This window comes from Colletotrichum fioriniae (assembly GCF_027942845.1).
Source record: "Colletotrichum fioriniae strain IMI 355084 chromosome Unknown scaffold_1, whole genome shotgun sequence".
NCBI lineage: Eukaryota > Fungi > Ascomycota > Sordariomycetes > Glomerellales > Glomerellaceae > Colletotrichum > Colletotrichum fioriniae.
Window position 1 is genome coordinate 2,986,093 of NW_027076837.1, and position 13,336 is coordinate 2,999,428.

The following is a 13,336-nucleotide window of genomic DNA, read 5'->3' on the forward strand; positions in this document are numbered from 1 at the left end:
ATACTGAGTTTGTCGTCCTTGTTGAATGGCAAGGGTTTAGAGTTGAGCAACCTAACCGCGGTCATGGCGTCTACCTCGTCTTGAAAACGAGCCATCGCCTTGACTCGTTTGCCATCGGAATTTGCATTCGCTGTGAGTCTCATCTCTAATGGTCCAATGGCCACGAGTAAAGCTTCAATCATGTCGACCTCGCCCTTGGTGTTGTCCAGGTCCTGCAGTCCCTCAAGCTTCACACCCGCGGGCCGCAGTCTTTGAGGGATCTTGCTGACAATGTCGCCCTTCGTAGCTTGCGGTGGAACGTATAGCTTCAATTTCGGTGACGATTCTGCTGCGTATCGCACTCCCAAGCTGCTCCCCCGTCGATGATGTAGTGCGTCCGACCTTGGAGCACAAGAAACCTTCGCTCCCAGCACAGTGTAAACCCCAGTCCCAAAGTTGCTGCGGACTTCACTTTCCACAGAAGCGGAGCCAAATGTCAAGCAAGCCAGTTGCTTCGGTTTGTGCCAGGAGCAAGTAACTTTCTTGCGATTCACCCTGTGGGTAAATCCCTTGTTGGTATTGAGATTTAGGGGCTTGTGCACCTCAGCCTTCAATCCGGGCATTCCAGATACCTCTTCAATATCAGGATCCCTGAACCTTTCGTAGAGAGATTGCGCAAAGCCAGGGTCTTCTACTCGGATAATAGCGCACATCAAGCCCCCTAAGCCTTGTGGTCTTACGCGAACGGTGGTACTTGGAATATCGAACTCCAATCGACTCAGGAGTCGCGATACTGCTGCAACATCGCTCCGAGCGGGTAGGTCGAGAATGCTAGCCGTGGAAAAGTCGGAGAAGAGCGAGACCTTCTCGATCGATGCGCCTGAGCCAAAATCTACCCAGGCACCTAGTAGCTCTCGCCTGCACTTCGCTTGCGGTTCGGAAGGCTAGAAGTAGTTGAAATCAGCACCTACCATCACTGCAGTTTCTTGATGAATTCAAGGTTCTACATACCGCAACTTCACTTGCTACTGTCCCTGCCTCTCCTGGGACCTCAGTGTGAGAAAAAGCGCAGTTGATGCCATTCCTACAATGCCCCTTTGCCAAAAAGACGCAGGCGATCTTGGAGCGGGAGTCTTCCGCTCCTAATCCACTAGGCTCCAGAGCTTTCAGCACAGACTCGTCAGACGGCACGGATTGAGAGATGTGAGGGAACGCGCAATCGTCGCCTCTAGAGCAGAAGCCTCTTGCAAAGAACTTGCAGATGATTGGCGAAAGGGCCGGGTCGGCCGTGTCGGGTCCAGGCGAATTTCTGGACCCTTCATGAACGAACGGGCACTCAGACCCCGAGCGGCAATGTCCTTTAAGATCGAATCGGCATCTGACGGCTGACGATGGTGCAGCCGTTCGTGTTCTAACTTCCAACCAGCTTGCCATCGTAAAAGATTTACTCAGGTGAATAGTAGCTGTTAGAGTAAAGTTCTATGGGAAATCAAACTGCTGGACGACTGGCCGATGTAGGGTGTCTTTTGAAGCTACAACGGAGCGGTAAAAGTTGACTATTTATATGATTCTGAGCAAGAAATATGAATGAGGTATACGTCGTAAACAGAAGGCACCTCCTCAGAATGCCTGAAGAGGGGTAATCTCAGGATAGCCAGTGAAAGAGCCAGGTGAAAATCTCAGCGCAGCCTTGATGCAGCAGCAAGGCAAATGCAGGAGGCCAACCACGCTATTGAAGTTCGGCAAATCATGTGTGGCTACACTTTTTTACTGTACGGGGGAAGATAATAGGGCATCGCCAAGATAGCTACTGTCATCAAATTTGGCCCCAGTCCCGCAGTTGACGATGGCCGGGGAAGAACCTGAGTTTTGCTGCGATATGGTACCTACATGTACCCAAAGCACTATCAAGATCTTCTTCGACCCAAATAACTCATTCTTTCAAGTTACAGACTTCACAAAGGAGACCAACAAATGAACGAAAGTTAATCAAATTGATTTTCCAAAAGGAAATCGCTTCTGCCAGCTCGTGGGTTGGGGTTGTACGTTGCCTTCCAAGACGATCATCAATCCATTAGGGCTTTGAAGCAGACTGAAGAAAATGTTCTATGATCAGCTCAACATTGACAAACCCATACCTTTCTTCTTCAATAATTACATCCGCGCGTTTCAACGCGTGTGCAATTTCTACTGTCAATATATCGAAGACTTCGATAAACTTGTGAACCATCGAGGTCCTAGTTGAGTACCAATCCTTATGAAATGGTCCAGCCAAGCGTGCAGTGGCCCCATGATCGTATTCGTGCTCGATCCAAGCGATGTACATAACCAGAGAAGATCTGATTACTCGTCTAGGATCTGGCCGATCTAAGTTCACAACAGTGTTGTGGTAGAAGCAATCGCGTTTGTAATCCAATTGGTGGCCATACTGTTCGATAATACATGAGTATTGGCAAACGACGATACATTGGGGTAGATTTCGTCATACCTTGACTTCCGCGTTTCCTTTCACGCATTTCGTGTCTGATCTGTCTTTCTCCTCAGCCAGTCTGTCGAGTCTGCTCTTCATCTGATTAAGCCAGTCGTTAAGTAGGTGCTCAAAGTCCTTGGCATTTGATTCTTCCATCTCAGCTTCCAGAATGGCAAGGAACTCTGACTCTTCATCGAGTATGGCGTCGATTTCTTCATCCTGCAGACAGAGTGGTCGAGATGAATTAATAAAGCGATAGAGGCCATCCGCTGGATGATGCTGGAAGCAAAGATGGGACATTCCTAGCTCCTCATGCTTCTCCCACCGGATAAAAGAAAGCAGCAAGTCTTTTCCTTCTTGTGCTCCTCTATATTCCACTGTGAGGCACAGAAGCTCCATCGCCACGATTGGATGCTTCCCCCATGTTCCTTGCCACAAATGCCTGGAAGAATTCAGAAAGTTGACAGCCGAAAGACGGCCAAAGGATGAACAGGGGCATCTGCAGCCATCTATAGTGAAGACATTCGCGCCTCGGGCCAGCAGTATCCGCAAAGTCTCCATAGCAATCCAGAAGCCGTAGCTTCGGCTGTTTAGCATTCTACCAAGAGCGACGTGTAGTGCTGTTCGATGATGCAAGTCTTTGAGGTTGACGTCAGCTCTGGCTTCAACGAGCTTTTTGACCAGTTCAGGTTCGCCTAATTCGGCGGCTACCATTAGAGGGGTTTGGCCTTTGCCATTCATATGATTGAATAGGTTGAACCCTTTCTCCATCAAAGCCTCGAAGTCAGTGATTCCGGTGTTGTAATGTAGCAGACAATTGTCTCTAATGCCAGAAGTCACGTCATCAAAGGTGAAGTTGGCTGTACGACACTTCATCAAGAGCTGCCGGAGAGAAACCTCGCGCTTTTCAAGATTGCCGAGGTTGGGATATTCGATGTGATACAGCAGGACAGCTCTTTCGGCCCAGTCCTCTACAATCCAATTATCGGCAAAGCCTTCCAGCCGAACAAGGTATTTGAAGATCAACCTCCAATGTCCGCGCACAGCGGCGTAGTGTAGAAAGGTGCGTCCATACTTTTCATCACATGCGTTGATGTAGGCTCCAGATTCAATCAGCAGGGTGACGGATTCATCCTGGTTTGCCGCAGCAGCGTACATCAGGGGTGTGATGCCATGGATGTCAGTCACATTAACATCATGTCCCGAATCGATGAGCGCTTCCAATCGTCGAGGATCTGAAACAGTTAAGTGAAGAGGTGTCTGCCCGAGGCTGTTCTTTTCATCTTTCTTAGACTTGGAGATCCACCTGGCTACTGTTTCTCCCGACTCGAGTAGTACAGCTTCGTGGAGGGGTGTCATTCCAGCGAATCCTGCGTATCACATGTTAGGAACCACTTCGTTTTTCTCGCCGTTCCTCGTAAGTTCAGAAAAAAGTAAGGTGATTTGGGCTGAAGACTGAACTTACCTTGGTTGTGTGTGCACACTATCTTAAAGTATTCGATGAAGAAAGGGTCTGGGGTGATCGCTTCTGAGATCCAGTTCGGCGATGACAGCGCCGGCCAGTCTTGAAAATCCCCAACAACTCCGGAGACGTCGTAACCTAGATCGAGAAGGATTCCCAATAAGTACAAATGTGGGCCTTTGCCAATCCACTTTGCGCATTGCACAAGAAATCTGGAATGATGAATCAGTGATTAAGTCCATTCCATATCCTCCCAGAACGCTGGTCTGACTCACGCCGCACTGTCGGTCCCTTTAGTCATTTCGAACTCTTTCATAAAGAGGTTTAGTAGTTTCCATTGAGTCTGACGCTTTCCCATTGCCCACGGGTACCTCAGAACCTCCTATCGCCATCGTCTGTCAGGATATGGCCGTAATTTGGGTTCTGGAAAACCCACCTCGATATAAGATTTCCCAGCCGGATTCACGTGGCATCTAAAACCTTGCGGGTCTGCTCTGTAGAGCTGTCCCAGACTTTCTCTAGCCTCTTCAAATTCAATTTTGTGAGTCCGGCACTTCCATATGATTTCGAAACCTGGAGACGTGTACGGCACAATTTGCTCCAATTCGAGATTCGGACGAAATGAGAACCTGCCTGCGGATGTGATAGCGTAGACCTCAAGCACTGCTGCCCATCTGATGCCAAACTGCGAGAACGCAAGTCTCACTGAAGCTCCGTATTTCGTCGTGTTGCAGGTCTCCAGGTCGCAGCTCTGCTGGAAAGCACCCCAAGGGGTATACTCTAGGGCCCAGAACCGACGTGTCGTCCTGTTCGTAAGATGGCAGACACAAGAGCATGGTCTCAAAATACAATTTTGCTTAGGTCTTGTCCTCCATTTCTCTCTTCTTGCCACTATGCCAGCGGAGGCGGTTGGAGAATCGGACAAGTCTGAAGCAGTAGCCGGAACCAGCTCTGAGGCTGACTCTTCAGGAAAGTCTGCTGTCGATGGCAAGGTGTGAAGTTGACTCACTAAGCTTAACTCTTTCAGCTGGTTCGAGTTTCTGTACGTCGTGATCCTGATAGTGACACTCTGTTAGATGATTGAAAGGCGGCAGGAGCGGCTTCGAAGGACTATACCACGCACAGGATTAAATTGATCTTTGCTCCCTGAATACTTCGCTGCAATACCATCACGTTCTCTTTCCAATCTCGGAAAGCAAGGAACTTGAGCGCGTTGGCTTTTACAGTGCTTCTTGATGTTGGCGGTATCTTCAAGATCAAAGACTTCAAGTCTCGAACAACTTGATCGCAGTCCGCTTGACAATGTTGAATCACAGAATCATTGCGATGAGAGGCATGCAAGATTACATCCTGAATAACATGTGTCAAGAGATCCAGTTCTCGGATGAGGGTGCTGATGTCAGTGGCAGCCTTGCCCGCACTTTCCCAGATAGTTCGTAGTTTGCTGACACCCTCACCAATCTGTGCCACGAGAGATAAGAAACCTACCACTCCGGCAGCGACTCCAAATTCAGCCATTTTCTGAGACGACACGTGGGATGAAAAGAAGATAGACTTCCGAGGCCATGCCAACGCGAGAGAGAACCATGCTTCAGGAAAGTTGACGAAAGCTTTGTGGGAAGAACGAGGGGCAATGTCAGCCACGGTCAAAGATCAGGCTTTGCGGTAGTCTGCCTGTGGATTCGCCCTGTGTGCTGCGCCTTCATTGGAAGTAATGGAGATCTCCAAGCCAATCGCATGGTCGTCATGTCTCTGCACCCCTGACCAACATCAAATAACTAGGCGCCGACGAGCATTCGCGAATGATTGGCTGGCAACTCGTAGGGTACCTAAAATATCTTGAAATCTCAGTGAAAGCGTTTGTGAGTTTCTATTGGCTCCTTGACTGTTAGTACAGGGGACAGTCATTCTTTAGACACCATCGTTCCAAGCAAAAGCGTAAAATCAGAAATAAAGGACTTTAGGGAAAACGGACATTTTCAGGAGATACGGCGCATATGCCGGTTCTTCTTATCTTGAGGTTTGAGCTTCCCCGAATAGATCGATACCCTGATTGAAAGATGGGAGCCTCCGGGCAAAAGAAGCCGATCTAGATTTGAGATATTGAGAGAACATCTCTACTAGGAGCTCCGGGTGGGCTTGTTGAGGAGGCCGAGTTTGGGTTGACATTGTTGGATATACGGCACCGGCCTTGATTTCAGTGGAGTCGTCCACGGAAGTCAACATCGTCATACTAGGCTTCTCACCTTGTTTCTTTTGTCAAAGAAAGATCCGGAACAAGAGGCAATCGCAATAGTCATAGAGTGGCCAAGCTTTGTGATGATAAAGCATGCTACATGTATTCTTGTGCCTCAATGGTATAGTTGACTGCTTCACTATGCCTGACCCGTAGATCTGTCATTCACTCGTCGCCCTCAAAGACCGTAGACCGAGCCGTTGAACCCTTGAGAGGCCTAGTCTCTTTGGCAGGTGGCTGGATCACGCCCACAACCGGGCGGTCCCCGGTTCGCACGATGCTCAAGCCCTATACCCTCTTCGCGAGGACTGATTGCCGCTCGCATCAGGAGTCGCGCGGGAGACGCAAAAGCAACAGCAGGGGCCTAAAACTTTTACCATTAGCACAATTTGAGTCGATTCTGGCGGTGAACAATTTGCAGTAGCTCAGCAAAGACTCATACCAGTGTTGCCAGGGCGAAGGCTGAGTTCACAGAAAAACCCAGTCCCAGGGCTCCAGCGCTTCCGAGGGAGATGGCACTAGCAAGAAGAAATGTTTGAAGCTGCATTATTGCGGTTTTGATTTATGTGTATCAGATCGGTTATTCAAACTTGGGCTAAGAAATAGTCAATCAAAAACCTGTGAGATTGTGGTGAAGACAATATCCGACTTCACGTCGAGAACAAGGTGGCAGTCCTCTAAGCCTTATATACGCCATCCTTCAGAGTGCAAGTCAGTGATGCCGACGAAACCACTTCATGCCTCTCAGGAGCCTCGCCCAACTTACTCGCGATGTATCAGTGGCCCAGATAGAAGAGTTCAGGAAAAAGGGTATCATTGGTATGCAAGTTCGATTAAGATTTCCCTCAGCGCGTCCTGATTTGGTATCATTGCTCGCTCTAAAAGCCTGGGCCATGATCTCTTTGCTTGAGTGCACTGTTCAGTCAGCGCCTTGAGAGCTTTGCTAAAGGTTAAATCGTAAAACATACAGAGTCAGAAACGCTAGCGCCCACCGCGATGAAACCAGACTACGGAAATATTCTAGTTTTGCCTTGACTCAACATGTCGCCGTAACGATATTTGTGGAAGAAACAGTAAGGAGATGCGTAAGAGGCGCTTGGCACCCAGGACGAGGCATCGATTACTGCAGGTATTGTGAGCTTGCCCAATATCTCGACAACGGCGTCGGTAACTTCACTCGGCCGTGAATAGCTGCCGAAGCCGCGATCATTGTATCATTGGGCTCGATAATGACTCACCAGATGCTCGGGCAGCTGTAGTAATTTTGAGTCGTTAGTTCTTCTTTGGCGTTTTCTTGAATATTGGGAGCCATGTTTGTTTGCAAGACCATTAGTCGTCTTTGAACGTGACAATCATGCTACAGGCTTCTATACAGTCAGGTAACATCGGCCATTGCCTTCAAGTTACTAAGTACTCAATCTTTAAGAACCGGCGCAAATGTATTTTCATATTTTCCCTCCAGACCGGGAAGAAGTTTCCAGTCTAGAAGACATTAGCGTTCTGAGAGTATCCATGTCAGTTCCGCTGGCTTTGTCCATGGCCTGCCAACAAGACGCCTTCTACCTGAACCTGTTCCGCCTCGAGATCTGTAATTCTCTTTATGACCTGTTACGATGAATGTTTTCTATCCACACATGCTCATCAGATCTGAACTCCTAGCGAAACTAGCAAGTGCACAGTCCTACTCATCAACAAGTCAAATTATTGCGAAAGCAGCCGCCTGCTTTGGAGCTTTCACATGAGATGGTTCACGCTGCAACGAGAAGAAGTAGGATCGGCTCTGTTACAATGAAACTCTTATCTAAGTATCCTAAGTGCAATCCCACGAGGTTTCAGACCTTTGCTTTTGTCCCACTTACAAGAACAATAGACCTCTCGATCTCAAAGGGCCCTCCACCATACTTCTTCCCCAAATAATCAACAATAACAGGCTTCAACTTGTGCCTCAACTTCACCTTCTGCTCCTCAGACCAATACCTCTCAACGGTACCTGCAAGCAGCGCCTGGAAAATGCTACAAAACTGCTCAGGGTCTCGGAACGTGATGGGCTTGGCCATAGTCTCCGACTTGATCTCAGTCAGTCCCGAAGCATTATACATGGCGGCCGCGAAATAGGGGTCATCCCATGCACCAGGTGACCATAGTCCAGTCAGATGGCATGACTTCTGTGGCCATGGAACCGGTTGCTGTCCGGAGACGCCAAAGTTTGCTACTGCGTCGCGGGTGTCGGAGACCCAGCCCTCTGTTGCCCATGTAGAGCTTGCGATGCGGCCGCCTGGCTTGAGAACGCGGCACAGTTCTGCTTTCAAATCAGCAACAGGATATCTCCTGAAGTAGCTGGAAAGCAGTGTGATGTTCTTTGATGCGCGGACATACCTGCTAGACCTGCATAGGGTTCGGCAACTACCATCAATGCCATGCCAACGACGATGAAGTCAAAGCTGTTCGACTCGAATGGCAGACTCTGATGTAGTCAGTAAGTAATCCAAGGTTGCACCAGTCAACCAAATACAAGTAGACTCTGAACTACGCATTTTGGGAGGGTACCTGTTACGTACCGCAATATCGGCCTGGACTACCGTCGTATCCGTCCAGCCGTCCTTCCCAATTCGGCCCCTGACATGCTCAATCTGACCACCACTAGAATCAGAACAAGTTAATCTCACAAGCCCCTTGCTACTCTGGCCCGTCGCCTTCAGCATCTCCTGGATGCGGGCCGAAACCACACCCGCACCGCAGCACATGTCAAGAACCTCGATAGGCTCATCGAGCGAAGCAATCTTATCCTCGGTCAGGCCGCAGTAGTCCAGCAGTGGCTGCGTAATCGGAGCGGTGATGTATTCGGTATTGCGGTATATGTTCCCGACCTTGGGGTCCCGCCAGAACGTGGTGTGGTTGGCCCTGTCTCCCGCAGGGCTGAGGGCCGCGGGGTTGAGGAAGAGTTTGGATTGGCCGGGTGGTCCCTGGCTTGAGTGGGTGTAGGACGTCATGTCGGTCTTGCAAGAAAGATAGGCATGCAGTCGGAGTGGAATTCACTTCGACCTTTCGTGCTATACGTAGAGTGGAGGCTGGGGACCACGTTGGCTATAGTCGGTGGTAAGGCTAGTTTAGGAGCAACAATTTATACAGTCGCTCCTTATCCGTGCCATTGCCTATGTTTATACCTCATTGAGGAGGTGTTTTTGGGTAACGAGAGCGAAGCTGAAGGGCGATAACGCATTTGAGATGACTTGACATGTGTAATACAAACCCTACAGCAAAGACAGTTGATAGCTCCCAGCTCACTTCACGAAGGTAGACTCAAGATTGGTAAAGATAGGCGGAACCGAATCCTACTCGCGAAGGCAAAATCTAGTCTGCTCCATCACAAAGCTAAAGTCCGACGGCTATGCAGCTCGTCAAATCTTGCTCCTGGTCGGTGAGGATTACTGATTGAGCCTGGACTCCAATGGTAGCCCAGCACGGCTTCGTGTGTGCAGATGATGGATGGGATGAGGATGGGCTGAAGTGATAATATTCTGAGTGCGTTTCCTCCGCGTCTTTCCAAACTTTCTGTCATGGCAGGATTTATCGCTCCAGATTGGATGCGCACTTGGATTTTCGTGTCCACCCTCTCGGCAACTTTCTTTGATTGCCATCCAAGCATGTGCTAGGCCCTAACTTCAATAAGCTATCGGGTTGTGAGAAGGAAGAGCTGTGAGGGCAACCAGTTCACCGTGGGGGTAAGTTTCTTGTTCAGTACGAAACTTTAAGCTTAAGTGAGGTGGAGTACTACCCCCGGTGGGATGCGAAAGTTGTTGGGGAGTCAAGGATTGGCACTTGGGCCCGTTCCGACGGCGTTTCTCTTGGTAGGAGACCGCCGATTATCGAGAACCCGCTCCGTGGCCGTTGGCGTTGTGGACCTAGTGTACCGGGCACCATTGCCGATGGTTAGTTTCAACCTTACCGTTCGCGGTAACGAGCGCGGATGTTCCGAGGTGTGTGTCGTGATCCTGATTATGCGCAAGCATTGTGCGAGTCAAATGTAATTGTTCGGGATGGTAATCAGAGTAAGTATGATGGCACTACCATAACCAGCTTCCCAATGTCCATACTTGACTTACTATGTTGTCATGATTTAAGATGCGCGTATGCACTACCCAAGCAAATCATGTGCTTCTCCAGGCTACACAAAAACACGTCTTTTTCGATGTTTCGATAAGTATTCATCCGCTTCCTGTTGCCTGGTCTCGAGATGATAGCTCAATATGCCGGCAACTCGGCCTCTCGACGAGAGAAACTTCGTTCGATCAGTAGCCCGGGCTGTCCAGTCCAAAGAACGGGCTGACGAGCGTCCCAGGTAATGATGGACTATACATCCCGCCACTAATTATTGTCACTGGAGACATGCTTGGGAACCACAAACCTACACGAGGCTTTCTCAAACTAGAGACACTTCAGTATAAGGTGAGATAAGCAAGTTCACACCGTGAATGTATAGTAAGTATGTATGCACATTCGTTTAAGAGTCTAACTTGAGTAATGGTATCTCAACTGCAGAGTAAACACTGAAGGCATGGACAATGGACAAGTCTTGAGTGTCCAACACGCAAGAAACTCCAGACAGGTACACAGTTTACCTAACGGTGGATGATGCGCTCTCAACGATAAGTGCGCACGCTCCATGCTCATACCAGGCAGATAGGAATAGCCTCTCCAAGAAAATAGCCCCCACGACATGGTAAGAAATTAAGCACATGACCACCTCCGTAACCCAACCCAAAAATAAATCACAAAGGGAAAATAGAGACAAGAACTTCTTCCCTCTCTTGACGTCATATTTCCAAGGTAAGGGCGAAAACAACAAAAAAACGTGGCAAGGTAAAGCAGGGAAGGGTAAGGTGAGTTGGACACTAGCCGGGCGGGTAGCAAGGTCACTCGACACCACCAACCCAAGGCAAAGATACAAGCAAGCCACCTGACACTGTCAGACGGTTCGGCTGTGCCCAAAACGTGAACTTACCGAGAAACCGAGACCGTCACGACACCGACATCACGTTGTCGCGCGAAATGCTTAACGGATCAGATAAACGGGTGCGGAATCGACGTTTTCGATGCGTGCACGCGGTTGTTTCTTCGTTATGTTTCTTACCTTGTCTTTCTTAAACACGCGTATCCCTGGAACATTAGTTATTTGAGACCATGCGCCGACGGAGAGTCATAGTTATCGTGGAACAAACGTGTCTGCAGACCGATACATATAAACGGAAAGACAGAATGATCGCTTATAACTGGGTACGCGCGCGCGCATGTTCGCACAAGTGAAGAAGGGAGCAGGTCAGGTAGCTGAGAAAACGGATTAGAACTCATGATACAATTGTATGTACACTTGATGGACATATATACAGTGCCCGCCGTCCCCGGCCGCTCTGCATGCTAGTCCAAGCCTCTTCTACGCTCCCTTGCCGCCAAGGCCCGCACGCGTGCGACGTCGGGCTGCGGCTTCTGAATACGGCACGCTGATTCTTCGGGGGTCCTCCTACTGATACTATTGCTGCTAATGCCCTTTGCGGGGCTGGCGTCACGACGGCGGTGGAGATGGGGTATCTTTGGTGAAGACGCGCGGAAAGATTGGGGTATCGAACGGAAAGGAGATTTGCTGTCAAGGTAAGATGCCGCCGTTGTTATTGTTTCTGGTTTGGGTGTTGGTGTTTCCGAAGACTCCATCACGTCGTCATAGAGGTCGAAGGGAAGTTGGGTTGTCGGGAACTCTTCTTCGCAGTCGTCTTCTTCAATGGCGCTGTCGGTGTATTCGCTAGGTTGCTCCTCCTCCACGGTAGATTCACGCGTCGAACGGTGGTCTTCTAGATCAGAGACCGACGTCGTCAAAGAGTCGGGATCTTCGGACTGTGAGGTATCTTCTTCCTCATCGTCGTCTTCATCGAGACATTGAAGCCGTCTCTCTTCAAGTCGGCCGGACTCGGATCCGGAAAAGGATAATGTTCGCGCAGGCGTGAGGTTGTGGAGGTGGTAGCTGTGGTCGTGATCATGGTCGATCGGTGACGACACAGAGGTATCGGAGTGCATCGTCATGGAACGAGGGGAGGGAGGGAGATCGGTGGTAATAGCGGAGGAAGAGATAGAAGTCGAAATGTGAAAGGGTTCATGCGTCATAATGGGCTTGTCGTCATCATCGTGAAAGAAACAGGGACCGTCGTCGACACTGCTAAGGTTGGTGCTCGCCGTGCGAGAGCTGCATCGATCACTAAAGGAAGTGCCGGTGGAGGATGCATAGTAGCCTTGCGCGCATGAATAGTCGTCGGGGAGATAGCTTGAGAACAGTCGCACCAGGGAGTCGAGCGAGCGTGTTCGGAAGAGCTGCAGAGCGTACGACCACTGCGCCGTGCCGACGAGCTTGGGGTTCGCAATGATCTCGACAGCAGCGAGATCAAGTGACATGTTGAGTTCTTTCAAGCGTTGTTCCTTGCGGTCAGCCATGAGGCGATGGAACTCGTCGGCGGTGTCGGCGATGTGGGAGATCTCGCAGACATCGTTGTGAAAGGCATCGGGGTCCTGGATGCTGGAAGGGATAGTGTTGTATTGGTCTTGTAGTTTGGTGGAGAGATCGTCTCTCTTCATCCCAAACTTCCAGAAAGGCCAAGCACAACCCGGTTCGTCCATGTTAGGGCAAGACCGTACTGAAGGAGATAGTCGACGACGAGAAGTAGTTGTCGAGTGGTGGTAGAGGGAGTCGGAGTGGAGAGAAAGGTCGGTTCAGGTAGTTCGGAGAAAGGGAGTGAAGGGTGGCTGGTGAGGCCGGTGGCTTCGGTTTGCTCGATGGTAGAAACGGTTGTTGTTTAATGGCGACATGAAGAACATTTAGATGCAACTGCAAAGGGTATCCATTGTGAATATTCAGGTGTCCGTGAGGAGCGAAAGGTGAAGGTCGGGGTTGTTGATGGGCTCGTTGGTGATGAGGATGGACGGTTTCAGGGCGTGGAGACACCGAGGAGCGCGGGAATGAGTTGGTCGGGGGGGTGCCCGGACGCAATGTGCGTGAAGCCAGAGTCGGACGAACTTCACGCCGATTCAAAACATCGCCAAAAGTCACGTGAAGCCGGAGAGAATTGCAAAGATGACGGGAAAGTGCAAGGGACCCGGAGACGCTAGCACCAGGCTAAGCAGCACTAGCGCCAACAGGAGGCCCTAC

At 49.9% G+C, this 13,336-nt stretch overlaps 2 protein-coding genes across 2 annotated transcripts; both read right to left on the bottom strand.

The window, feature by feature from the left end:
* Nucleotides 1-7,979: 7,979 nt before the first annotated feature.
* On the bottom strand, nucleotides 7,980-9,137 carry N0V96_000761 (uncharacterized protein; the record flags this gene model as incomplete). Its single annotated transcript, XM_053193254.2, has 3 exons — nucleotides 7,980-8,446; nucleotides 8,524-8,611; nucleotides 8,706-9,137. The coding sequence occupies 3 exons, from the start codon at nucleotides 9,135-9,137 to the stop codon at nucleotides 7,980-7,982; spliced, it is 987 nt and encodes a 328-aa protein (XP_053049372.2).
* Nucleotides 9,138-11,562: 2,425 nt separating this feature from the next.
* N0V96_000762 (uncharacterized protein) lies at nucleotides 11,563-12,807 on the bottom strand (the record flags this gene model as incomplete). Its single annotated transcript, XM_053193253.2, has 1 exon — nucleotides 11,563-12,807. One exon carries the CDS (start codon nucleotides 12,805-12,807, stop codon nucleotides 11,563-11,565), a length of 1,245 nt encoding a protein of 414 aa, XP_053049371.2.
* Between the last annotated feature and the right edge of the window lie 529 nt (nucleotides 12,808-13,336).